Raw genomic sequence first — 27720 nt, 5'->3', positions numbered from 1 at the left:
CAGTGCTTAAAAATCGTCTGTCTTTGGTTGCAACACTCACTACAGAGTTCCAAGCTTCACCATCTGGCAGTCCGACGGACAAATATGGGTTTGGCGATGCCAGGAAAACGCTACCTGCCCGAATGCATAGTGCCAACTGTAAAGTTTGGCGGAGGAGGAATAATGGTCTGGGGCTGGTTTTCATGGTTCGGGCTAGTCCCCAGTCTAGGAAAATCTTAACGCTTCATCATACAATGACATTCTAGACTATTCTGTGCTTCCAACTTTGTGGCAACAGTTTGGGGAAGGCCCTTTCCTGTTTCAGCATGACAATGCCCACATGCACAAAACGAGGTCCATACAGAAATGGTTTGTTGGAATCGGTGTAGAAGAACTTGACTGGCCTGCACAAAGACCTGACCTCAACTACATCGAACAATTGGGATGAATTGGAACACCATCCGCGAGCCAAGCCTAATTGCCCAACCTTACTAATGCGCTTATGGCTGAATGGAAGCAAGTTCCCACAGCAATGTTTCCACATCTAGTAGAAAGTCTTCCCAGAAGAGTGGAGACTGTTGTAGCAGCAAAGGGGGACAAACTCCATATTAATGCCCGTGATTTTGGAATGAGAAGTTGGACAAGCAGGTGTCCACATACCTTTGGTCATGTAGTGCACAGCTGGTCTAATAGAAGCAAGTATTGGCACCACAAATGTCTAACAAAGAACACAACAGCCTGTGGTCGCCCTTGAACTTCTATGAGAGGGGGCAGTCATTGTCACCAAGGCTGGTCACCAGCGAAACCAATACTAGTCACCAGCATATGCTGGTCTATGCAGTTTTTTCAGCAGGGAAACCTTTCCCCAATAAATGTTGTGTTCATGTCATGTGCATTCAGCATACCTCAGAGGGGCAGTTGATCTTGGTGCGGTCGTATGTGAAGTTGTTGTAGCCCTGCTTCATGCCTACCGGCTCCAACTGTAAAAACAAAACAATAACGTTGTCAGACCACAAACCTGTATGCCTGGAAATACACTGACCATAGAGCTCATGTGTTTTGAGTTAAGCTTCAGAGGGGCAGGTAGCCTAGTGGTTAGAGCGTTGGACGAGTAACTGAAAAGTTGCAAGATCGAATCTCCGAGCTGACAAGGTAAAAATCTGTTGTTCTGCCCCTGAACAAGGCAGTTAACCCATTGTTCCTAGGCCGTCATTGAAAATAAGAATTTGTTCTTAAATGACTTGCCTAGTTAAATAAAGGTCAAATAAAAAAGAGTGCTCTCTATGTAGCCTGGTCCCAAATCTGTGGGTGCCGTCTTGAAAATGAACATGGGGAGTTGGCAAGACAGCACAAACAGATCTGGGACCACACTACTCTTTATGTGGCTGTCTTTACCATGTTGTTCCAGAGAGCAATGGCCATCTCAGCGTGTGCTCGCTCACTGATGTGGAAACAGTCCACTGAGAAGAAACTCAGGTCAGGCTTCCCAATCTGAGGAGACAAGAGAACGCAGTGTCAGTGTCAGTGTGTGTGTTTGTGCGGGCTTGCGCATACATGCATGCATGTGTGTGTGTGCGCAGTTAAACCACACTCACCCCAATGAGAGGGACAAATGCGTTTCGTAAGTAGGGTTGAACAACTACAGTGAAGTCCTCTCGCCCATCATAGCGCACCCCAGAGACCAGTCTCTCAGTCTCGATCTGGACAGAAGCACAGAGAGGGTAGAGAGAACAAAGAGACACTGTTAAGTATTGTAGAATTGTGTCGGATTGATCGGATCACATCGAATCCCTGTATCTTTATCTGTGGAGCTTATGTATCTCTGAGTAACACACTTTACATGACACATTGGAACATTGGCAAAGACCCTCCAATTCCCAGATGTTTTAAGACTGGTAGTTCAGACCTTTTTCTGCACTTACCTGGTACTCCTGGTTGATCCGCCTAACCTCTGCAAGCTCAGGAGAATTCTCTTCAGGGTTCAAAAAGCAGGGGCAAGCATTCCTGTGCAAAAACAAAGACACTTGAGAGGAAACATTCTGAATATACACATTCTACCGACATGCGATGCAATGGGTGTGGCTGCCGTCTTCGTGGGGGAATGGGGAGGTCCCAAACAAACCTCTGTATGAGGTTGCAGACCAGATCGTTCTTCCTGACACTCCTCAACGGATTCATTTCCAGAACCTCGACAACATTGACCATTACCCTGGGTACCTTAGCGAGGGAGATGGAGGGAGAGAGAAAAGAGGGGTTTAGATCTTTAGATTCTGCAAATGATCCTTGTTGAGTAAGTACAGGCTTTCACCTATAATAGATCTCCATTACCAAGCTCTCCATCACTTACCTCTTTGTACAGCATGTCCAGGCTCAACATCAGATTCTCACTGTAGTTCTTGGGTGTAAAGTTGTTCTGTGCAAAGAAGAGCATACAGTAAATAACACTATTTTTAACACTACCACAGTTCCCCAGTGTGCAACAAAGTTATTAAGATTGTAATACTTTTTTGTGTCTTTTGTTTGACTTTAGGATAAGAATACATACATGGTCCATGCAATAATCACACAGATCCCTGGCACCAACTAATAAGGTCACTAGCTTCCAATCCTGTTCAAAATTCACCTTCTGTGTGGAAGACGAAGGGATACAATGAGAAGAGAGAAAAATAGCTATAGATTATCATACACTTATATAATACAACAATATGGAATTATGATTACTAACTGAGTCCAGTTTAACTATTCAACACATTGAAGAGGCTGCGTCCCAAATTGAAACCGATTCTCCATGTGGTGCACTACTTTTGACTAGGGCCCATAGAACTCTGGTCAAAAGTAGAGCACTATGTATGGAACAGGTGCCAATGGGACATAGAACAGAGTCTCACCGTGTCATCTTTCATGGCCTTGATGAGAGCTTGGACTTGGGCTGCGATGTCACTACAAGAGACATTTGTTAAAATGTGGTGTTTATTATGCCTTTATTCAAATGAGAAGAAAAGACAGGAGGAACTCAGGGGGAGGTGATAGGCTAGCAGCCAGAGCTGCTGGAAATGAAAGGATGACACAAAAGAAAAGGATGGGAAATAGATTGACAGGAAAAAGAGGACAGTGAGTGGACGAGGGAACAGAGAGGTCTAAACTTAGCTCTCTACTCACAAGGCCATGGCTCCAGGCACTGCCATGTTGAAGCCGTTATTCTGCAGAAAGCCCTGACCCTTGGAGAATCCCTGGAGGGAAGGGTTGAATTTCTTCAGGATGTCTGAGAAAGAGAGATGGGAAATACTTATTGGCTTATTCTGGTAAAGCACACAGACATTTCAGTATCAAATGGTCAATTTTAGCTAAACTACAGAGAGGGTGCTTGATGAAGAATGTTTCCTCTATACAAGGAGGCTGCACGCCAAAGGAATGTCATGGTATCATATGCTGAGACCGCCATCTTGTGGATATGTGGAATGCTGCAAAGCCACAAGATCATGGGACGGGTGATGTCATGTCTTGTGCACTGTGAATTCATTGACTGTGAATTCATTGAAGTCTTTCTCCAAAGATGTGTGAGGAAGCTACTCTGAAAATATAGCGTACCAAGCTACAAATTACTTCACCCCGGAAGAAGTTAAGAAACATATAGTTTACTTAACTTTTCAAAAGTAGCTCACTACATCCAAACTGCTGAGTAAAAAAATGTCATACCTAAATCTGAAATGCCATAGACTACAAATTGCAAGAACAGATCACTCTGGAGTCAGATGTTAGCCGAATTTGTAATTTATCCTACTAAACACAAAAAACTAGTTTTCCTTTAAAATGAGCTAATAGGATCAGTGACAAGAGGAAATAGTGACTCACTTGGTAGTGTGGTGACTGTGTCCAAGGTCTGATCTCCTCCGATACTGCAGAAATGCGCACACATTTAGTCAATTTCACTGTTGACAATTGTTAAAAAACAGTATGGCAGTGTCAATGTACTCTGCAAGTGGTCCATAATATGTATGCTGTGTAGTTTGACTATTTTTCTGCATGATTCATTACAGTAGGTACCTCCATGACACTCCTTTATACTGCGTGTTGAGTTGCAACACATTCTTTGCCTTGGCTCCAACTGCTGCCTGCAAACAGATTACAACAAAGGCACATAAACAACCCATTATGTAACAAATATACTGTATCCTCTCAGCACAAAGGATAATATAACAGTCAGACACAAGCATGTACTGCTGGTACATTAGTATGCATATGAATACATTTGACTTGCACAAACACTTAGAACATCAATGGGGCATCACTAATGCCAAACGACTCCCTGATAACAAATTATTAGATGGTTCATATCAGGGTTTTTCTGGATCAAAAAGTGGCTAAGGTGGTGGGCATGGCAGAGGGCATGGCGATAATCCAAGATGACGTAGCAGTGCGGACGTGTTTGTTGTTGTCCCGTGTAAAGGTTATGTTTTTTCATATTTTTTTGTTGTATATATCTATTTCAATATATTTAAACTAAATAATTAAATAATAATCAAATTAAATATACCTTCCAGCAACCCGCCTCACCCAGTGTGATACGGATCTGCTATTTTTAGACCTTATAGCTAGAACATCCATCAGGGGCTAGCCATCAGAAGCTAACCAGCTAATTAGCTACTAGCTATTTAGTCATTGTTAGCCACTGCTAGCGGCTTTTACCTTTAGCTCAGACACCAGCTGCTTTTAGCCTGGATAATACCTGCCAATCTGCACAGCACGATATCAACCCTGAGCATTACGGACTGCTTTTGTCCACTACATCACCGGATTCCTGCCGTAAGCTCTGGACCATTACACTGGATCATCGCAGCAAGCTAGCTGCTATAGAGTGGCCCAGCCCCGAAGCTAGTTTTGAGCCAGGCCCATCTCCCGGCCTGCACAGTGGACCCTATGATCACTCGGGTACACAGCTGATGCCTCCCGGACCCTTCACTAACACGACTAGAAGCAACTACATCACCAGATTCCTGCCGTGAGCTCTGGACCTTTGCACCGGACGCACCGGCGTGACTATAGTGCCTAACGCCCTTGTCCCAAAGCTAGCATCAGTTAGCCTCGAGCCAGGTGCATCTCCCGGCTAGCAAACTAAATTACTCCAGCTACAATACCTATTTTGCCAATTGGCCTAGACCCTTTGTCGACAAGGAGTCCCGCCGAATCATCACGACTGGTCTGCCGACGTAATTCCGTCCGATGTGCCCTCAACCGGCCTTTGCCAGACGTCGGTGACGCCCTTGTCCCGAAGCTAGCACCAGTTAGCCTTGAGCCACGCACATCTCCTGGCTAGCGTAGTAACGACTACCTAACGGCTTTCCTGTCTCATCTATTGCTGTTCACTGGACCCTATGATCACTTGGCTACATAGCTGATGTCTGCTGGACTGTTCATTAATCACGATACTTCATTTTGTTTATTTTGTTTATCTGTCGGACCCAGCCTCGAACTCAGGCCCTGTGTGTAGTTAACTGACCCTCTCTGCCCATTCATCGCCATTTTACCTGTTATTGTTGTCTTAGCTGATTAGCTGTTGTTGTCTTACCTGTTGTTGTCTTAGCTAGCTCTCCAAATCAACACCTGTGATATCTTTATGCCTCGCTTTATGTCTCTAATGTCAATATGCCTTGTATACTGTTGTTTAGGGTAGTTATCATTGTTATATTTTACTGCAGAGCCCCTAGCCCCACTCAACATGCCTCAGATATCTATTTTGTCCCACCTCTCACACATGAGGTGACCTCAACTAGCATAACTAGTGCCTCCAGAGATGCAACCTCTCTTATCGTCACTCAATGCCTAGGTTTACCTCCAATGTACCCGCACCCTACCATACCCCTGTCTGTACATTATGCCCTGAATCTATCCTACCACGCCCAGAAATCTGTTCCATTTATTCTCTTTTCCGAACGCACTAGACGACCAGTTCTGATTAGCCGTACCCTCATCCTACTCCTCTGTTCCTCGGGTGATGTAGAGGTTAACCCAGGCACTGTGTGTCCCCAGGCGCTCTCATTTGTTGCCTTCTGTAACCGTAAACACCATGGTTTCATGCATGTTAGCATCAGAAGCCTCTTCCCTAAGTTTGTTGGCTTAGGAAGGCCACCAAAAACTGACATTTCCATCCCCAACTACAACATTTTCCGTCAAGATAGAACTGCGATAGCCTGCAAAGTTCTGGCATACTTTCCAGGTCTATGCCCAAACAGTTCGAGTTTCTAATTTAAAAAATGAATCTCTCCAGAAGTAATTCTCTCACTGTTGCTGCCTGTTTTTGACCCCCCTCAGCTCCCAACTGTGCCATGGACACCATATGTGAATTGATTGCCCCCGATCTATCTTCAGAGTTTGTTCTGTTAGGTGACCTAAACTGGGATATGCCTCCTACAATCTAAACTAGATGCCCTCAATCTCACACAAATTATCAAGAAACCCATCAGGTACAACCCTGAATCCGTAAACATGGGCACCCTTATAGATATTATCCTGACCAACTTGCCATCAAAATACACCTCTGCTGTTTTCAATCAGGATCTCAGCAATGACTGCCTCATTACCTGAATCCGGTATGGGTCAGCGGTCAAACGACCACCCCTCATCACTGTCAAACGCTCCCAAAAACACTTCTGCAAGCAGGCCTTTCTAATCAACCTGGCCCGGGTATCCTGGAAGCATATTGACCTCATCCCGTCAGTAGAGGATGCCTGGTTGTTCTTTAAAAGTAATTTCCTCACCATCTTAAATAAGCATGCCCCTTTCAAAAAATGTAGAACTAAGAACAGATATAGCCCTTGGTTCACTCCAGACCTGACTTCCCTCGACCATCACAAAAACATCCAGTGGTGTACAGCACTAGCATTGAATAGCCCCCGCGATATGCAACTTTTCAGAGAAGTCAGGAACCAATACTCACAGTCAGTTAGGAAAGCAAAGGCTAGCTCTTTCAAACAGAAATTTGCATCCTGTAGCTCTAACTCCAAAAAGTTCTGGGACACTGTAAAGTTCATGGAGAATAACAGCACCTCCTCCCAGCTGCCCACTGCACTGAGGCTAGGAAACAATGTCACCACTGATAAATCCACGATAATCGAGAACTTCAATAAGCATTTCTCTTCGGCTGGCCATGCTTTCCTCCTGGCTACCTCAACAGCTCCGCACCCCCCCAGCTACTTGCCCAAGCCTCCCCTCCGCCTCTACTTCACCCAAATCCAGATAGCTGATGTTCTGAAAGAGCTGCAAAACCTGGACCCGTACAAATCAGCTGGGCTAGACAATCTGGACCCTCTCTTTCTAAAATTATCCACTGCCATTATTGCAACCCCTATTACTAGTCTTTTCAACCTCTCCTTCGTATCGTACAAGATTCCTAAAGATTGGAAAGCTGCTGCTGCCATCCCCCTCTTCAAAGGGGGTGACACTCTGGACCCAAACTGTTACAGACCTATATCCATCCTGCTCTGCCGTTCTAAAGTCTTCAAAAGCCAAGTTAACAAACAGATTACTGATCATTTCGAATCCCACCGTACCTTCTCAGCTGTACAATCCGGTTTCCGAGCTGGTCACGGGTGCACCTCAGCCACGCTCGAGGAACTAAACGATATCATAACCACCATTGATAAAAGATAGTACTGTGCAGCCGTCTTCATCGACCTGGCCAAGGCTTTTGACTCTGTCAATCACAGTATTCTTATCGGCAGACTCAATAGCCTTGGTTTCTTTTCTCAAATGACTGCCTCGCCTGGTTCACCAACTTCTTCTCAGAAAGAGTTCAGTGTGTCAAATCGGAGGGCCTGTTGTCCAGACCTCTGGCAGTCTCTATGGGGGTACCACAGAATTCAATTCTCGGGCCGACTATTTTCTCTGTATATATCAAAGATGTCGCTCTTTCTGCGGGTGATTCCTTGACCCACCGCTACGCGGACGACACCATTCTGTATACACCTGGCCCTTCTTTGGAAACTGTGTTAACAAACCTCCAAACGAGCTTCAATGCCATACAACACTCCCTCCGTGGCCTCCAACTGCGCTTAAATGCTAGTAAAACTAGATGCATGCTCTTCAAACCGATCACTGCCCGCACCTGCCTGCCCGACTAGCATCAGAACTCTGGACAGTTCTGACTAGAATATGTGGACAACTACAAATACCTAGGTGTCTGGCTAGACTGTAAACTCTCCTTCCAGACTAATATTAGGCATCTCCAATCAAAAATTTAATCTAGAATCAGCTTCCTATCGCAACAAAGCCTCCTTCACTTACGCTGCCAAACATACCCTCGTAAAACTGACTATCCTACCGATCCTCGACTTCGGCGATGTCATTTACAAAATAGCCTCCAACACTCTACTCAGCAAACTGGATGCAGTCTATCACAGTGCCATCCGTTTTGTCACCAAAGCCCTATATACCACCCACCACTGCGACCTGTTTGCTCTCGTCGGCTGGCCCTCGCTACATATTAGTCGCCAAACCCACTGGCTCCAGGTCATCTATAAGTCTTTGCTAGGTAAAGCTCCGCATTATCTCAGCTCACTGGTCACCATAGCATGTGCCCCAGCAGGTATATCTCACTGGTCATCCCCAAAGCCAACACCTCTTTTGGCCGCCTTTCCTTCCAGTTCTCTGTTGCCAATGACTGGAACGAATTGCAAAAATTGCTGAAGTTGGAGACTTATCTCCCTCGCTAACTTTAAGCATGAGCTATCTGAGCAGCTTACCGATCGCTGCAGCTGTACACAGCCCATCTGTAGATAGCCCATCCAACGACTTACCTCATCCCCATATTGTTTTTATTTACTTTTGTGTTCTTTTGCACATCAGTATTTCTACTTGCCCATCATCATCTGCACATCTATCACTCCACTGTTAATTTGCTAAATTGTAATTACTTCGCTACTATGGCCTATTTATTGCCTACCTCCTTTCTCCATTAGCACACACTGTATGTAGATTTTTCTATTGTGTTATTGACTGTACTTTTGTTTATCCCACTTGTAACTCTGTGTTGTTTTTTTTTGTTGCACTGCTTTGCTTTATCTTGGCCAGGTCACAGTTGTAGATGAGAACTTGTCCTCAACTGGCCTACCTGGTTAAATAAAGGTGGGAAAAAAATTATGAGCTAGGTCAGACATCAGCGCGGCTACATTTTAGAGGCCCCCCATCTTGGCGCTGTAGAGAAATTGGAGCATTTTTATGTCAATTTCCAGCAATTCTACACATTTTTCTTTTGTTCAAACATAATAACAAAATGAATACTGCTAAATTAATAGTTTTTGGAATCTTTAATTCTCTCTGACTGTCTAGCTTTTATTTAGGTGATTGTTAGTTCCCAAAGATGATATTATAAAAACAATCTATATGTCCATTCTCTTTTCTACATACTTTGTATCTGGTTTTAGTCGTTTAAGTTAACACTTAAAGCGTTTTTCATCCCTAAAATGAATTTCCCCAAAATTGCACTGCTTGGACTTTTAAGGCCAGCCCAAAGATTACAATGGCATGAAAATCCCTGGATATGTCAGCAAATTTACTATCAGCACATTCAGATTGTTCTATTTTACAAGAACACATGCATGCACACAGGCGTGCACACACAAACACACACACACACACACCAACATATCACACCAACATAAACACTCTCTTACAGTGTTTGAGTCTCCCAGTGCTGCCACCACCTTGATGTCTCCTGGTCGCAGCTTATGAACTGGGGTCAGAGGAACAGATTGATACATAAACACAAATACACCAGCATCTCTTTACTTTCCATTGTCCATAATGTTACAACAAATTAATCATACACTGTTGGGTTTCGACACCTACACGTTGTGTGATTGGTGTGGTGAGGGGGTTGGACAAATGTCATGCAACCAGATCATTGGCCTTCCCTTAGTCATGCACTTCCTCGTATGAAACCTTGTCACCTCTTACTACACTTCTCTCACACTCACCTGATGTAGGCACAGAGGTGGATGGAGCCAAATTCCCACAAGAGAATTCACTTCCCCAGTTCTGGGAGAGAAGACAGACAATATATTGACAGATGAATGTGAGACAGTATTGTCAAATATTGAATACCTAAATGAACTATGAACACATTGCTGTAATAACAGTTATCATTACTCCTCTATCGCTTGAAAGTTTTGACTTGGTCCACCTTATCTACACATGTAAATTATTTTACCGGAAGGCACAGAGATTGAAACCTGGAATGGTGGCCTACTGTAATTGGTGGAAGTGTTGTGGTGGGTTCCTCATAGGTGTAATTGCTGTTGACATAGGTCCGCACGAATGGTGAGGTCTTGGGGGAAGTCAGAGACACAGTTGTATCAGTTAAACATATAGTACTATCAACACTTTATACTCATGAATTGACATGTTATAATTGCACTCTTTTCTGTAAAACTCCCAAAAGGGTGACCAAAATATATCAGTAAATGCAATTAAATAAAGTGAAGACGTCACAGTAGTTCTATAGTTCTGACAATTGTAAACATATTGTCCTAATATTGTACCTTAGAGGGGCATTTCACAGGGATAGCATCATTAAAGTCCTGTTGGGCAGTCTTCTTGCCTAGAGGCTCCAGCTAGTGGAACGCAAAAGCAACAAGAATGATTCAGCAACATGTCAGAGAATTGAAAAGAACTGGGAGGTTTGTCTTATAGCTTGCGTTTCATCTCAAGGTGTTATTTGTGTCTCAATTTTGTGACTCTTCCTTTATGTCCCTCAGTGCAACACAGTGTTGTGTTTTGGGTAGTGACAGTCAGAGCCACATCCTGTATATGTTATGACATGTCACATGTATTGTCACATGTATATATGAAATGTCAGGTTCTATATAATATATAGATGGATATATGTGAGGTGGCCTACGAGAACCTGGTCGGGTGTCACAGATTACTTATGGTTAGGAAAAAAGCAAAATGCAAAATGCAACAAAAATGTGTTTTTGTGGAAATTGAGATTTTGGTTGTTTTGAATACTTTAAACCCTACAGATAAATTACATCAGGCTGGTTTAGACACAGGATAATTAGCTAGATTGTTATTAATGTAGCTAATTATTAATCAACAATGTAGTTTTGAATACAAGTGGGTCGGATTTGAATTTGGTCTAAAAGTAGCCGTACGCCGTAGCTAATGAGTGACGTTCATAAAAGAGGTGCAGACTTTCCACCGATGTTGCTTGATCAGTGGTTAGCTGGCCAAAATGTCATGAAAAGCGATTCAAATATATTAAAAGTATTGCAGTAATTTCAGCCGTTCAGAATTATTACGATTATAGGTAGCAAAGCGATCAATATCATATCAGTGGCGGTTTTTAGCTTGTATGGCTCCCTGGGCAACAATATGCAAAATGCAACAATATGTCTGTGAAACTATATATTCACACTATTATGAATGAATTGTGGTTTATTTGGTAGCATTTCATAGTGTGACTGATTTTACTAATTGCATTTGTACTGTATAAAGTTAGAGGTGCGCTATTTAATAGATTCCCCTGCTCCCCCTACCTTACCAGGCAGTAGCCTGCCTAGCTCACAAACTAGAATCAGGGTGCCCACTCTGACAAGGTTAATTGACCCACAGTCCCACACGGTGACATGATATCATTGACGTGCAAATGAGCGATAGAGAACCGATCGCGCAAATGTCACCATTCCAAAAAAATGTCGCCTCTACCTAAATCCGCCACTGTATCGTATCATAAACTTGTTGGAAGCGAGAGGCATATTGTTATTAGTATTCTTTGTGTGGCTTTCCTGCAGACTAAACGCCATGTTGCGTATTGCTGCCTTTCACAGTTTGTTAAAAAGGAAAAGGGAACTGGGGGAAAAGGAAATTGCACCTCCATCTAACCATATATATATATAAACATACAGTTAAAGTCGGAAGTTTACATGCACCTTAGCCAAACACATTTAAAAACTCAGTTTTTCACAATTCCTGACATTTAATCCTAGTAAAAATGCCCTGTCTTAGGTCAGTTAGGATCACCACTTTATTTTAAGAATGTGAAATGTCAGAATAATATTTCAGAGAATTTTTTATTTAATCTTTTATTTCTTTCATCAAATTCCCAGTGGTTCAGAAGTTTACATACACTCAATTAGTATTTGGTAGCATTGCCTTAAAAATGGTTGAACTTGGGTCAAACATTTCGGGTAGCCTTCCACAAGCTTCCCACAATAAATTGGGTGAATTTTGGCCCATTCCTCCTGACAGAGTTGGTGTAACTGAGTCAGATTTGTAGGCCTCCTTGCTCACACACGTTTTTTCAGTTCTGCCCACAAATTTTCTATAGGATTGAGGTCAGGGCTTTGTGATGGCCACTCCAATACCTTGACTTTGTTGTCCTTAAGCCATTTTGCCACAACTTTGGAAGTATGCTTGGGGTCATTGTACATTTGGAAGACCCATTTGTGACCAAGCTTTAACTTCCTGACTGATGTTGTTTCAATATATCCACATCATTTTCTTGCCTCATGGTGCCATCTATTTTGTGAGTCCCTCCTGCAGCAAGGCACCCCCACAACATGATGCTGCCACCCCCGTGCTTCACGGCTGGGATGGTGTTCTTCGGCTTGCAAGCCTCCCCCTTTTTCCTCCAAACATAACGATGGTCATTATGGCCAAACAGTTATATTTTTGTTTCCTCAGACCAGAGGACATTTCTCCAAAAAGTACAATCTTTGACCCCATGTGCAGTTGCAAACCGTAGTCTGGCTTTTTTATGGCGGTTTGGAGCAGTGGCATCTTCCTTGCTGAGCGACCTTTCAGGTTATGTCGATATAGGACTCGTTTTACTGTGGATATAGATACTTTTGTACCTGTTTCCTCCAGCATCTCCAAAAGGTCGCACCAAAGTACGTTCATCTCTAGGAGACAGAACGCGTCTCCTTCCTGAGCGGTATGACGGCTGCGTGGTCCCATGGTGTTTATACTTGCATACTATTGTTTGTACAGATGAACGTGGGACCTTCAGGCATTTGAAAATTGCTTCCAAGGATGAACCAGACTTGTGGAAGTCTACAATTTATTTTCTGACATCTTGGCTGATTTCTTTTGATTTTCCCATGATTGTCAAGCAAAGAGGCACTGAGTTTGAAGGTAGGCCTTGAAATACATCCACAGGTACACCTCCAATTGACTCAAATGATGTCTATCAGAAGCTTCTAAAGCCATGACATCATTTTCTGGAATTTTCCAAGCTGTTTAAAGGCACAGTCAACTTAGTGTATGTAAACTTTTGACCCACTGGAATTGTGATACAGTGAATTATAAGTGAAATAATATTGTGTCATGCACAAAGTAGTGCTATTACTACTATTACTACAATTATAAGTGAAATCTGTAAACTGTAAACAATTGAAGTCTGTAAACAATTGTTGGAAAAATTACTAACTGACTTGCCAAAATGTTAGTTTTTAAACAAGAAATTTGTGGAGTGGTTGAAAAACGAGTTTTAATGACTCCAACTTAAGTGTATGTAAACTTCCCACTTCAACTGTATCTGCCCTAGCATGACTATCTGGAAAACACTCTGCATCAAAACTCAGAAGGACAGACAGGGTCTCCAAGTCTTGCGCTCGCCACCGGGTCTGAGTAGCACCAAATGGCATCACAGTCACCGGGGATCCTCAACTTCAGTTGATCCACCCTAACACTCAACACCACCCCAGTTATCACTCCTTTCAGCGGTGCACTGCTCCGGAGAGCAAAGCAGGACACCACTTTCACCTCCTGTCTCGAAACGCGCAGCACTCTCTTCACCTGAGCAGCAGACACACACAAAATAAACACAAGTCCACCTCTGGATACTTTGACCGAATTAACAGAACCCAACTCCTTCTTCACCCAGCCTGATACCACAAACGGATCGGCCAAAAGTCACCTCGGCCAAAAGTCCACCATCTTAATGAATCCAGCCTGAACCCAGCCTGATACCACAAATGGATTGGCCAAAAGTTCACCTTCTTAATGAATCGTACTCCCACTGGGCCAGAGTCATCTCAGGCATTTTCCTGGTCATTGGGGTGAGGCTCGGAAGCCTTCACCTCATCTCATTCTTTCTCCTCACTTTCCATCGACTGCTCAGGGTCTCAGGTGAGAGAGGATCTTCAACGTGGAGCAAGCAGGTATGTTAAGATAGCTAGCTAGTTAAGTACACAGTGCATTAGCTAGACGTTATAAACTATCAGGCCACTACCTGCATCTACTTTGAATTTGTTCAAGGTAGACTATAGCCAGTGTTGTTGGAGTAACAGTACTATTGAAGACAAGTTTGAAGACAAGATGGCATAGCTAATTATTACCATTATTTTTGCCATCTTTCATGCCATCCAGTGTTGTATATAGTCAAATCAAACAGATCTTTCTTTAATGTTTTTCATTTTAGGGATTTGTTGTTGACGGTTCATAATCGCAGTGAAATGTACGTTCTTTTGTATCATTATATTATACTGTATATGTATCTATGATTGTTTAGTAGAATAATTCATTCTGGTAATGATTATTGAATGCAAACAATACCAGCAGTTGCTGTTTTAAAAATAATAAATGTAGTGACAATCTCTTGAAACAATCAATCTCAATGCCGTTTTCTCCGTTTTTACGTTTTGGCTGAAGTCAACTTTAAAACCTCCTAACTCAGGTTTTGATAACGATATCTCAATGATTTGAAAAGATCTGGATTTGGGACAGTCTGTAGTTTTCAGAACTTCAAAACTAGTTCAGAATTTGACGATGTGAAGGGTTTTGCCTAGGCTGCCATACATATTATGTGTTACACTCATAGCACATTTCTTTCTATCTAGAAGCAAAAAGGGTTGTTGTGCTGTCCCCATAGAAGAACCCTCTTTTAACAACCCCATTTGGTTCTAGGTAGGACCCTTTTGGATTTCATGTAAAACCTTTTCCACAGAGGGTTCTACATGGAACACAAAAGAGTTCTAGCTGGAACCCAAAAGAGTTCAAGCTGGAACCAAAAAGGGTTCAAGCTGGAACCAAAAAGGGTTCTATCTGGGGACAGCCACAGAACCCTTTTAGAACCCCATTTTTTCTAAGAGTCTATTGGGTCTCACCATGTTGTTCCAGAGACCACGAGCCATCTGAGTCTGGGCCTTCTGACTGAGATGGAAGCAGTCAGGACTGAAGTAAGTGCGGTCTGGACGTCCATCCTATGTGTCAGACAGAGAGTGTAGTGTGAATGTGTTCTTGTGTGTGTGTGAAAGACAAAAAATTTAAAAGGTGTGCAGGTGAGTTTAGAAGCCCAAGAGGATATATAGACCCCTTGACTTTTTCCACATTTTGCTACGTTATAGCCTTATTCTAATACTGATTCAATTTTTTAAAATACTCAGAAATCTACACACAAAACGACATAATGACAAAGAAAACAAAAACATTTTTGCTAATTTATTAAAAATGAAACAGAAATACCTTATTTACATAAGTATTCGACCCTTTGCTATGAGTCTCAAAATTGAGCTTAGGTGCATCCTGTTTTCATTGATCATCCTTGAGATGTTTCTACAACTTGATTGGACATGATTTGGAAAGGCACACACTTGACCTAATAAGGTCACACAGTTGACAATGCATGTCAGAGCAAAAACCAAGCCATGAGGTCAAAGGGATTGTCCGTAGAGCTCCGAGACAGAATTGTGTCGAGGCACAGATCTGGGGAAGGGTACCAAAACATGTCTGCAGCATTGAAGGTCCCCAAGAACACGGTGGCCTCCATCATTCTTAAACGGAAGACGTTTGGAACCACCAAGACTCTTCCTAGAGCTGGTCGCCTGGCAAAACTGAGAAATCGAGGGAGAAATCAGGGACGTGACCAAGAACCCGATGGTCACTCTGACAGAGCTCCAGAGTTCCTCTGTGGAGATGGGAGAACCAGCCCGCTTGGCACATGACAGCCCACTTGGAATGGAACAAAGTACAGAGAGATCTTTGATGAAAACCTGCTCCAGAGAGCTCAGGACCTCAGATTGGGACAAAGGTTCACCTTCCAACAGGACAACAACCCAAGCACACAGACAAGGAGTGTCTTTGGGACAAGTCTCTGGATGTCCCTGAGTGGCCCAGCCAGAGCCCGGTCGAACATCTCTGGAGAGACCTGAAAATAGCTGTGCAGCAACGCTCCCCATCCAACCTGAAAGGGTTGGGAGAACTCCCCAAATACAGGTGTGCCAAGATTGTAGCGTCATACCCAAGAAGAGTCAAGGCTGTAATCACTGCCAAAGGTGCTTTAATAAGGTACTAAGTAAAGGGTCTGAATACTTATGTAAATGTGATATCTGTTTAAAAAATATATATAAATGAGCAACATTTCTAAAAACCTGTTTTTGCTTTGTCATTATAGGGTATTGTGTGTAGATTGACGATGGATAAAAAAAATTAAAAATAGAATAAGGCTGTAACCTAACAAAATGTGGAAAAAGTAAAGCAGTCTAGATACTTTCCGAAGGCACTGTGTATAGAGAAAAACCTATACTTTGCTCTCTCTCTCTCTCTCTCTATATATATATATATATATATTGTTCACTCAATGAAACAATGCATAGTAATTACAATTGAACATGATCAACTCAGTGTGTGTGTGTGTGTCTGTCTGTACATGCATGTGTGTGTCTGCCGGAGTGTGTGTGTGTGTGGTGTGTGCTGTGGGTGTGTCCATATTTATGCGTGCGTCTGCCGGAGTATATGTGTGTGCGTGTGGGTGGTGTGGGTGTGTCCGTACATGCGTGCGTGCGTCTCCTGGAGTATATGTGTGTGTGCATGTATTTGTGCGTTGGAGTGTGTGTGTGTGTGTCTAGCCATTTAATGGCATTGGAATATTCACACACATTGTACAATCTTACAATTGTTGTTTTAGAGAACAGGTGAGTGACAATGCAGTGTGCCTAACCTCCATCACTGGAATGATGATGTCTCGTAGGAAAGGCTGCAGGACCACCGTGAAGTTGTTATGGGTGTCGTATCGTCCTGACTCCACTAGCTCATGCAGTCCACGCTGAAAGAGGTAACAGTTCATTTTTGTTATTGGTAATCAATGAGCAACCACCCTCTTATGGTATTTACCATAGCGTCATGTATAATATTGTGGTCTCAATGCACTGCAGAATTAGTATTTTCCATACCTGATAATCTCTGTTCAGAACATGGAGTTTCTGAAGTGTTACAGAGCCCTCCTTAGGCGAGATGACACAGGGACACAGAATACTGAAGGAGAGACACAAGATCAGTTGTTACTGATCTAGACTTCAGAGATCCGTTGGTATATTACCCTGCATAATGGCAAATATATGAAAGTGGTGGCCTGATGAGGAGGATTGCGGATAGGGGGCATCCCGACTCAAAGTGTGCATTTGCACCCTCCCTGTAATGGATTTTACAATTGTGAAAACTCCCTCCAGCAACTGCTCTAGTTATATTCTCCACTTGCTGGGAGGGACTCGTACTTGGCAAGCCAGGTAGGGCACTTGAGATAGGCATTTTCTTCTGTGTGCATCCGTCTCAGAACGGGGATGTAGAGAGGCTCCACCAGGTTGACCAGGGCCCTCGGCACCTGAGAGAGAGAGATGGAGACAGAGAGAGACAGAGAGAGAGAGAGAGAGAGAGACAGAGAGAGAGAGAGAGAGAGAGAGACAGAGAGAGAGAGAGAGAGAGAGACACACACAGAGAGAGAGACACACACAGAGAGACACAGAGAGACAGACAGAGAGAGACAGAGAGAGACAGAGACACAGACACAGAGAGAGACACAGAGACACAGAGAGAGACCGAGAGACACAGAGAGACACAGAGAGACACAGAGACAGAGAGAGAGAAAAAGTGTTTGTATTAAACAACAAGTAATTGAAAACACAGGAATGCATGTGCTTGCTGATAAGATTTGTAAATGTAAGAATGTGGAAATACTGTAACTGTAACATGTCTACAGCTCTTACCTGTTTATGAAGGTAATCGAGAGACTCACGAATGTGGCGCACATAGTTGTCAGTGGAGTAAAACAGCTGTGGGAATGAAAGGTAGTGACAGTCAGAGCAATGGAACATGCACATCCGGTACAGTATCACTACAGACAGAGTTCTTAGAGGAGGTCACGATACAGAATGGTATTGTATTGTATCTTAATGTAGCGTATCTTATCACCAAGTATTGGTACTCACAGAGTTGTAGCAGTACTCACACATGTCATTGCCTCCAATGAACAAAGTGATAACTTTCCAGTCGTCTTGGAAATGAACGCTCTGTGAAAGAGGACAGAGGGCGAGAACGTGTTCTCATATAGGCTTGTTTATTATATCAATCTATGTGTGGTAGGCAAACAAAAAGTAGATTGAAATATAATTCAGGATTGTCTTCTACCGAGTCATTCTTCATCCTGGCCACCAGTGCTCGCACTTGGTCTGGGATGTCCCTTAAAAACAAACACAGACAATCCAACATCACTCTTCAGCAACAGTATAAAAACTACAAAACATATTCAGTAAAACATAGTCAGTCAGAGAGGCAGGTATGTCTGGATAGAAGAGTATCATATGGACTGGTGATGAGACTCACTTGGCTCTTTCTCCGGCCACAGCCTGGTTGAGGAAGGCCTGAGTGGTGTGCTCTTTGCCTTTGCCCACTGAGTAGCCAGTCAGGGAGGGGTTAAACTCACGCAGGATATCTGAGCAGCAACACAAAAGACAGGAATACATTGATAACGATGCACATAAAACAACACCATTTTTCTTACTCTTCTGAATGTAAATGTGTGAATGTGTATTCCAGTCTTTGGGCAACATTTTGGCTCCACAATTAGCCTGATAGCGAAGACAAGACGACAGCAACACGAAGGGGACTCACTGGGAAGAGTGGTGACGGTGGTGAGGTTCTCGTCTCCACCGACACTGAGAAACACAGAGGCTGGTTATAGACTATTTGGAGATGTAAGCCATATAGATTAGTGTTCACCTCGACCTCCAGGTAACCCACAGCAAAGGAAGACGAACTGACAATGACTCTGCACTTTGTACTGCTGTGTCGTTGTAGGAGCGATAAGGACCCTTTATGATAAGGACCCACCTGTATGATAACCCCCTGTACTGCGTCCGGACATCCAGTAGGTTGATTACGCTGGATCCCGATCCGACACCGTTGCCCGCCTGCCGGTTAGGTCAAAGCGTGTGTTATAAATATAGCAATAGCATGAGTGTAATAATACGGCTAGCAATAAAATATGATGAGCAACAGTCCTACAACTGGGGTAATGTAGATTACTTCACTAATGTACTATCCACTATAGTACAGATAAAAGGTAAACAAGGGACAGGTGACTTACAGTCAGAGAGTCGCCCACTGCAGCTACTACTTTAATATCGCCAGGCCGGAGGGCGTGAACTGTGAACGCATATAAGATCAGGTGATGAGAATGATGTAAGGCAAACTTTATCCAGGGAGCACAATCAGAAACCTGTTGACGTCGCACTGTCTGTTTTCTAAAACTTTTTTTTGCACATTTTTAATTGGGGCTATAACAGTCTATTACTAGTACTTTTGAAAGTCTTTCAACCTGAAGGAAGTGGTTTGAAGAGACTGTAATGCATCAGAAAGGTGTTGTGAAATTCAGAAGATCATCAGGCAATATTGTTTTATGATCTTCTGTGTAGAAAATAACTTGATCATTGATGATGTTCTTTTACCCCCCCAGTGCCTGGTCTTATCCATTCGGTTCTATTGAGTCTAATGGGCAAAGTAGAGGGAAATGGAAGTCTTATCTTTCAGCGATGGGGTCATAATATGGTGTAGCTTAAACAGGTCAAAGGATAGAGCCACATTTGCAAGACGAAAAACAGAAACCGCTTTGTTTATTGCAACGATCCCTAGTTTGGGAAACACTGCAGTAAGTGCAGGGGTTATACAAGACCAGGGCATACTGGCTGTGTCTCAACAAATAAGCTGTATATTGTACACTGTACATGTTGTATATTGTGAGGATTCCTCTCACCTGAGGTGGGTGGGGAGTTGGAAGGGCTACGGTCTTCGCAGGGCATATGAGTGCCCATGATCTGACGACAAGGCACGCAGAGCACATCCAGAGTCATTACCATGTATAATGGGTATGCAGAGACCACCATGTGCAGGGGTCTAATAGTCATAGAATATCAGGCCTCATACATGACAACAATAACTCACAGGGTCGAGAAGAGGAGAGGGCTCACTGGTATGATCTGATGGAGAGTTACTCTCTGTTCTCAGGAAGGGCCGGTCCTGTGTGTGTGTGTGAGTGAGTGAGTGAGTGAGTGAGTGAGTGAGTGAGTGAGGTGAGTGAGTGAGTGAGTGAGTGAGTGAGTGAGTGAGTGAGTGAGTGAGTGAGTGAGTGAGTGAGTGAGTGAGTGAGTGAGTGAGTGAGTGAGTGAGTGAGTGAGTGAGAGAGAGAGAGAGAGAGAGAGAGAGAGAGTGGAGGATGAAGGTTTGAAAACAACAGCATTATTTCTCAGTTGAATTAATCATACTATACTGTGTGAGACTTTTATAGGCAGCTCATAGTACAGTATGTGCACAATGTACATTATTAATCCGACACTATACTGTATTTGCCAGACTTTAGGCAGGGGTTCAAATAGTATTTGTGTTCTTTTAACTACCTTAGCTGCACTTTATTGAGCTTGGTTGGTGCAATAGAACCAATGAATAGGCCCTAAAGTACAAACTACACTCATCTGGCACTCCAGGCAGTCTCAATGAAAGTATTTGAAAGAAAACTACTTGAACCCAGGTGTGGTGTGTGTTGGAGGCCACACTCTCTCACCTCACTGGGGCATAGCACAGAGATAATCATGCTATTTTCCTCCATGTTCTGCTGGCCTATGGTGGGCTGCAGCTGAAAAACAGAAAACAAGTCTCTTTTGTTTGCCTTGACTAGAACTAAGAGCCGAGACAATGCCACAGTGTGTTAGCAGCATGTGTAGTATTTTGTGTGACGCACCAAGTTGGTCCACATCTGTACTGCCAGTTTGTCGGTGTGTTGTTCACCCGCTCTGGGGGCAGCGCTCTGTACATAGATTAACATTTGTGTTACACACACTGACACACGTATGCATCAGAAATGCTAGCGTACGCACGTACCAGTATGAAAGCGTACGCCCACACCATAACAACTCAACTCTGCATCACACAATAGGATAGGCACATTAATGTATAAAAATTGTAGGGAGGATTTAATGGCTTGTCACTCACAATAAAAGAGGCAGGTTCTGATGTGATGAAGGGGGCATCCTGCAGTAGGACGGTGAAGTCATCTCTGTTGCTGTACCACTGCTTCTCTACCAGGTGTCGATCAAGGGACTCCTATTGACCACCATGAATAGTAGTTTGTAAAAAAAAAAATATATATATATATATATATAAAACACCTTTTTAACTGAAATATTGGTCTACTAAATCCCCAGCAAGGAGAGACGAGTGTGCCACTTTCATTTTAACTTGTAAAGTCCCCTGTAATACAGCCCCTTCCGTCCATAGCTCCTATAGACCTACTGTATGTTGTTTACCGTATTTTATGCCCCGTAGGGGTTTTTTATGATGCAAAATATTTTGGGGGGTGAAAACAGACAATAACATGCAATCTAACCTAATTTTATCTTATTTGTATAGTGGAAAAAATTTAAACAGCACATACAGTGGGGAGAACAAGTATTTGATACACTACCGATTTTGCAGGTTTTCCTACTTAAAAAGCATGTAGAGGTCTGTAATTTTTATCATGGGTACACTTCAACTGTGACAGACGGAATTTAAAACAAAAATCCAGAAAATCACATTGTATGATTTTTAAGTAATTCATTTGCATTTTATTGCATGACATATGTAATTGATACATCAGAAAAGCAGAACTTAATATTTGGTACAGAAACCTTTGTTTGCAATTACAGACATCATACGTTTCCTGTAGTTCTTGACCAGGTTTGCACACACTGCAGCAGGGATTTTGGCCCACTCCTCCATACATACCTTCTCCAGATCCTTCAGGTTTCGGGGCTGTCGCTGGGCAATACGTACTTTCAGCTCCCTCCAAAGATTTTCTATTGGGTTCAGGACTGGAGACTGGCTAGGCCACTCCAGGACCTTGAGATGCTTCTTACGGAGCTAATCCTTAGTTGCCCTGGCTGTGTGTTTCTGGTCGTTGTCATGCTGGAAGACCCAGCCACGACCCATCTTCAATGCTCTTACTGAGGGAAGGAGGTTGTTGGCCAAGATATCGCGATACATGGCCCCATCCATCCTCCCCTCAATACGGTGTAGTCGTCCTGTCCCCTTTGCAGAAAAGCATCCCCAAAGAATGATGTCTCCACCTCCATGCTTCACGGTTGGGATGGTGTTCTTGGGGTTGTACTCATCCGTCTTCTTCCTCCAAACACAGCGAGTGGAGTTTAGACCAAAAAGCTCTATTTTTGTCTCATCAGACCACATGACCATCTCCCATTCCTCCTCTGGATCATACAGATAGTCATTGGCAAACTTCAGATGGGCCTGGACATGCACTGGCTTGAGCAGGGGGACCTTGCATGCGCTGCAGGATTTTAATCCATGACGGCGTAGTATGTTACTAATGGTTTTCTTTGAGACTGTGGTCCCAGCTCTCTTCAGGTCATTGACCAGGTCCTGTCGTGGAGTTCTGGGCTGATCCCTCACCTTACTCATGATCATTGATGCCCCACAAGGTGAGATCTTGCATGGAGCCCCAGACCGAGGTCGATTGACCGTCATCTTGAACTTCTTCCATTTTCTAATAAATGCACCAACAGTTGTTGCCTTCTCACCAAGCTGCTTGCCTATTGTCCTGTAGCCCATCCCAGCCTTGTGCAGGTCTACAATTTTATCCCTGATGTCCTTACACAGCTCTCTGGTCTTGGCCATTGTGGAGAGGTTGGAGTCTGTTTAATTGAGTGTGTGGACGGGTGTCTTTTATACTGGTAACGGGTTCAAACAGGTGCAGTTCAAACAGGTAATGAGTGGAGAACAGGAGGGCTTCGTAAAGAAAAACGAACATGTCTGTGAGAGCCTGAATTCTTACTGGTTGGTAGGTGATCAAATACTTATGTCATGCAATAAAATGCAAATTAATTACTTAAAAATCATACAATGTGACTTAGATGCTTTGTAAGTAGGAAAGCCTTCAAAATCGGCAAGTGTATCAAATACTTGTTCTCCCCACTGTAGACGTTGGGGATATAGGGGAGATGACGTAGATGTAAGACATTGAACCTGGAGGACTTGAGTGAGGATGGCCTTCAGTAGTCTGAGCTCCCCTTCATGTTTTTCCTCCATACATTGACACATCCTGTCAATAGACATAGAAGCAGTCAAATGCCTACCAGAAACTATAGCTTGAAATCACTGAAGAATTTCAAACTCGGGGAATGAGTGCACCGACTGATTGAGGAGTTGTGCAATTGGTTGAGAAAGTCACCTGTTCTGATAACGAAATCCAGTATCATACTCTCCATACCACAGTGCAACATTGACAATGGTCCGCTTCAACTGCAAACACATTAAGAGCAATCTTAACGATCATCTAAATTAATGTACTGTAGCATTGCTGAGAATGTCACACGAGTCACCAAAACCCACCTGCGACTGCAGCACCTGCAGCGCAAGATCCACCTGATGGACAGCTGCTTTGATTGTCTCGCTGACCTGCATACACACAAACACTCACTCAAAGGAACGCAGCCACGAACACTGTAAAGTCATGAAATGAAGACGTGGACTGAAATCCAGACGTGAGGTGGCTGCTGACCTGGTCCTGACATACACAGAGCTCATCCACCTGAACGAATAGCATCACCAGCTTCCAGTCTGTGTCTAGCTCAATGGCCTATCAGAGAGAAGAACAGACACAGTCAGAGACGACAAACAGGGAAGCTGTTCTGATTCTATAGGACAATGTGTTGGGTGGTGTAGAAGGAGAGTCGCTCGAATACCTGGTTACTCCTGAGGGAGAGTGGTAGTTCCTTTGCCTGCTCGACAAGAGCCCTGCAAATGAACAAAACATGGTCTGAAATACTACTTTTCCCACTCTTTCTTTCACGCTCTTTCTCTGTCTTTACTCACACAGGGCGCAAGTGTAGTTGTGGTTTACCTGTGCTGTGAGGATTCAGAATAGAGGTTTGTCTGACCAAGGAGAGTACTGGTCATTGCAGGGTTAAACATGGTCAGCAACTCTAGCGGGGCAGAGAGTAAGGGGGGAGGAAGTTGCTTGATTATGAGTGAAATCAACATTGTCATATTCACACGACTTGGCACTTTATGGCGTGAAAAAAAACATTGTAGGAAATGGCCCCGTATGATTTATATATGAAGTACTGTATGTACTGTCTATATAGATATACTGTAGATACACGTGGGCAAATTGGTTTGACCAGACACGTAGGACTGTCTTGGGAGTAACATGCAGTAAGTGCCACGTGAGTTGAGAGTGTGTCTATCACTTTCATCTTTATTTATCTTCTTTTGTATTGTGTGAGAGGTACAATAGTCTTTATTGCTTCCTTGTGAAATTATTTCTTGTGAAATTGTTGGCAGTAAAGACTGGTGGTTCTATCGTTAGTATTGTCGGGGTTGGTACTGATACCGGACCGATAAAGATTTCACACAGTAGTGTGAGGTTTATGAATTGATACTAAAATGAACATAATGACCTATTAGATGGGAAACTGTTCATTCTTATATTTGTGTATTGTTTAAAAAAACGACAATTATTTGTATGTAATGACATGTGAAACCGTTCAACAGTTAGTCATTTCTATAAGAGCAGACCTAACACTCCCACTATCTCAAGTACATCATTTCTATAAGAGCAGACCTAACACTCCCACTATCTCAAGTACATCATTTCTATAAGAGCAGACCTAACACTCCCACTATCTCAAGTACATCATTTCTTCCAAACGTATTCAGTTTTTCAATGCTTTTATCCTTTCCCGCACAAGCCTATCGTTGAAAATGGTTCAGAAGACAAATCAATTGTTTAAAAGGTAAAAACCTCAATTCTGTCTGGTTCTAGATTATCTTGATGAAGTGAGATGAGAATTCTACGTAAGTATACACGAGGGTCAGATTGCAATGGGAGGACATTTGGCATGGAAGAGGAAGATCTATCAGCAGGCCAAAATGTCTTATCAACCAATAAGTGTGTTTTATTGAGATATTATTTGATGCGGTCTGTAATTTGGTGCTGAAGGTCACATGAAATTAGAATTTGTATTTGTGTGTACTTGTGTCTGTCTATGTTAATAGCCTGGGTTTGAATACATATTTTCACAATAATATTAGACTGTGGAGCAAGCTCTTTTATTCTGTTTCAAAGGACTGGTTTGATACATTGAGTAACCCCCAAACCCTCATGAATAGCAGGGGCTTACCATGAAGTCTCGATAACACTCTGGACAGCTCGCTGCTGCAGAGAGGGAGAAAAACAGAAGTTTGAAAAACCTTTCTGCGTTCACATTGACACTAGGGATGATTCAATATTGACACCTGGTAGTGTTCCCTTATCTATCAAGGTTAGATACATTTGATGTGCTGCTTACCTGTGTGTGTGGGGAAGTCCAATGGCAGAGAGCACAGCCACATCTGAGGGTCTGACACTGTGAGCTGGAGAGAAAATAGTGAAATTAGGAGCCGACCTGAGGCTGCACTGGTTGATCGTTCAGAACAGCCAACTCAACTCAAAAAGGACTAAAGAGGCTGAAGATATGCACTGAGTATACCAAACATTGGGAACACCATCCTAATATTGAGCTGTGCCCTTGGAACAGCCTCAATTACGTCGGGGCATGGACTCGAGATGTTGTCGAAAGCGGTCCACAGGGATGCTAGCCCATGTTGACTCCAATGCTTCCCATAGTTGTGTCAAGTTGGCTGGATGTCCTTTGGGTGGTGGACCATTCTTGATACACACATGAAACTGTTGAGTGTGAAAAACTCAGCAGCGTTGCAGTTCTTGACACAAACCGGAGCGCCTGGAACCTACTACCATACCCCATTAAAAGGCACTTCCATTTTTTGTCTTGCCCATTCACTCTCTGAATTGCACACACACACAATCCATGTCTCAATTGTCTCAAGGCTTAAAGATCCTTATTTAACCGGTCCCCTCCTCTTTATCTACACTGATTGAAGTGGATTTAACAAGTGACGTCAATAAGGGATCATAACTTTCACCTGGATTCACCTGGTCAGTCTATGTCATGGAAAGAGCATGTGTTCTTAATGTTTTGTATACTCAGTGTATCTCTACATTCTTGTTGGCCAGACATATAATTGAATGACCTCAAAGACATCAAGCAGAGTACAAGGCCAGATCATACTGTTCTTTACCCAGTAAAGATGTACTTTCCCTCCTCGGGCTGTCAAGCCATTGATAACAACTACTGTATATCGCTCATGACTGATTAGTGAACAGACTCACCTGAGGAGGGAAGGGTCTTGGAGAGAGAGATCTGAGTGCAAGGCAGTGCAGAGGCTGGGAATAACAAAAGCGACATTACAGGTCACATACTATGGAGATTAATACAGTATATTTTTTATACAATCAATGTTACTTACTGCTATATGAATGTGGAAAGCATACGTGAAGTGTGCACACATGAAATCAAATCTTAGTTTTTCTCAAATGCTTTCTCAGAGCCTATTTGCTCCATGAATTTAGCGTTATCATCTTAGAAGAGAGGCGACAAGAACACATTCAACAAGAGTGCTGTCGTGTCCACTACAGTATCAGTGAGAGAGTTCGTTGTCCCATATGATTTATACTGTTTTTGTCTCACTCCCGAAAGTCTGTCAAGGTCCCCAAGATGTTACTTTAACTATGCAGAAATACATTAAAATGGTGTAACCAAAGCGGGCAACAGTACATCAATTACACTGAAATATGAGAGACCTCAGGCATGCCAATAATCACCACAGAAATACAACTTGACTCTACTTGTGATATTTCCCAAATACCATTCCTGCGACCACGAAACACAAGGCCACTGATATTCTTCAATTTACCCAGTTTGTAAACTTTATTTTAAACATAAATCAGAGAGTTTGAGTATAGAAGTGCATAGAAACCTGGTTCTGTGGAGAACCCCAGCAGAGCTATAACCAGTAATGGAAGCATCCTTTGTCTGTCAAAGTTTGTCCTCATAGGCCATCTGTTGTCTTCTGTCTGTCTTTATGTCTGACTATCTGTCTGTTTGTCTAACAGCTCAGTTGTCTGGGCTTAGTGTCCTTTACCGTCCTGCTTCCTCAACCTCGCGGTTTGATGTGATTCAAAGGTGCACCTATCCAGGATATATAATACACATCATGCATATGCATAGTGGGAGGGGTTGGGCATGGCTATGAAATTTTTACATCCCATAATTACAGGAAGAAAGAATGGAAGAAAGTGAAAGCAAAGATGAGAGAGAGAGAGAGAGAGAGAGAGAGAGAGGCAGCCCAGTCTAAGCTATTCCCTTTCCTTGCACCCCTGAAGCTAGGACAGCATAGTTCCTGCCCATTTTACGAAAACCTCTGATCCTTGATGAAAACCTGCTCCAGAGCGCTCAGGACCTTAGACTGGGGAGAAGGTTCACCTTCCAACAGTACAACGACCCTAAGCACACAGCCAAGACAATGCAGGAGTGGCTTCGGGACAAGTCTCTGAATGTCCTTGAGTGGCCCAGCCAGAGA

At 43.1% G+C, this 27720-nt stretch overlaps 1 protein-coding gene across 1 annotated transcript in view; it reads right to left on the bottom strand.

The window, feature by feature from the left end:
- LOC109900910 (phospholipase B1, membrane-associated-like) overlaps nt 1–27314 on the bottom strand; it is a 32524-nt gene extending 5210 nt beyond the window's left edge. Inside the window, exons 1-41 of the mRNA XM_031837402.1 lie at nt 27118–27314; nt 26471–26524; nt 25590–25653; nt 25422–25456; nt 24140–24221; nt 23982–24033; nt 23798–23875; nt 23629–23694; nt 23468–23538; nt 23263–23338; nt 21235–21345; nt 20984–21049; nt 20807–20878; nt 20191–20265; nt 20003–20063; nt 19337–19395; nt 19081–19160; nt 18862–18905; nt 18574–18682; nt 18379–18430; nt 18180–18260; nt 17958–18023; nt 17469–17575; nt 17148–17229; nt 16916–17020; nt 15084–15179; nt 10515–10586; nt 10223–10300; nt 9951–10011; nt 9648–9706; nt 4024–4091; nt 3832–3875; nt 3139–3241; nt 2868–2919; nt 2525–2605; nt 2327–2392; nt 2102–2196; nt 1902–1983; nt 1575–1679; nt 1375–1470; nt 885–959 (exon numbers count right to left, since the gene is read on the bottom strand). Coding sequence (XP_031693262.1) covers nt 885–959; nt 1375–1470; nt 1575–1679; nt 1902–1983; nt 2102–2196; nt 2327–2392; nt 2525–2605; nt 2868–2919; nt 3139–3241; nt 3832–3875; nt 4024–4091; nt 9648–9706; nt 9951–10011; nt 10223–10300; nt 10515–10586; nt 15084–15179; nt 16916–17020; nt 17148–17229; nt 17469–17575; nt 17958–18023; nt 18180–18260; nt 18379–18430; nt 18574–18682; nt 18862–18905; nt 19081–19160; nt 19337–19395; nt 20003–20063; nt 20191–20265; nt 20807–20878; nt 20984–21049; nt 21235–21345; nt 23263–23338; nt 23468–23538; nt 23629–23694; nt 23798–23875; nt 23982–24033; nt 24140–24221; nt 25422–25456; nt 25590–25653; nt 26471–26524; nt 27118–27193 — 3057 coding nt within the window. The 5' untranslated portion in view covers nt 27194–27314. The remainder of the gene's footprint in view (nt 1–884; nt 960–1374; nt 1471–1574; nt 1680–1901; nt 1984–2101; nt 2197–2326; nt 2393–2524; nt 2606–2867; nt 2920–3138; nt 3242–3831; nt 3876–4023; nt 4092–9647; nt 9707–9950; nt 10012–10222; nt 10301–10514; nt 10587–15083; nt 15180–16915; nt 17021–17147; nt 17230–17468; nt 17576–17957; nt 18024–18179; nt 18261–18378; nt 18431–18573; nt 18683–18861; nt 18906–19080; nt 19161–19336; nt 19396–20002; nt 20064–20190; nt 20266–20806; nt 20879–20983; nt 21050–21234; nt 21346–23262; nt 23339–23467; nt 23539–23628; nt 23695–23797; nt 23876–23981; nt 24034–24139; nt 24222–25421; nt 25457–25589; nt 25654–26470; nt 26525–27117) is intronic.
- Nucleotides 27315–27720: the final 406 nt, after the last annotated feature.

This window comes from Oncorhynchus kisutch, linkage group LG12 (genome assembly GCF_002021735.2).
Source record: "Oncorhynchus kisutch isolate 150728-3 linkage group LG12, Okis_V2, whole genome shotgun sequence".
NCBI lineage: Eukaryota > Metazoa > Chordata > Actinopteri > Salmoniformes > Salmonidae > Oncorhynchus > Oncorhynchus kisutch.
Note: the sequence above shows the minus strand (reverse complement) of the source record. Positions and strands in the feature narration are given on the sequence as shown.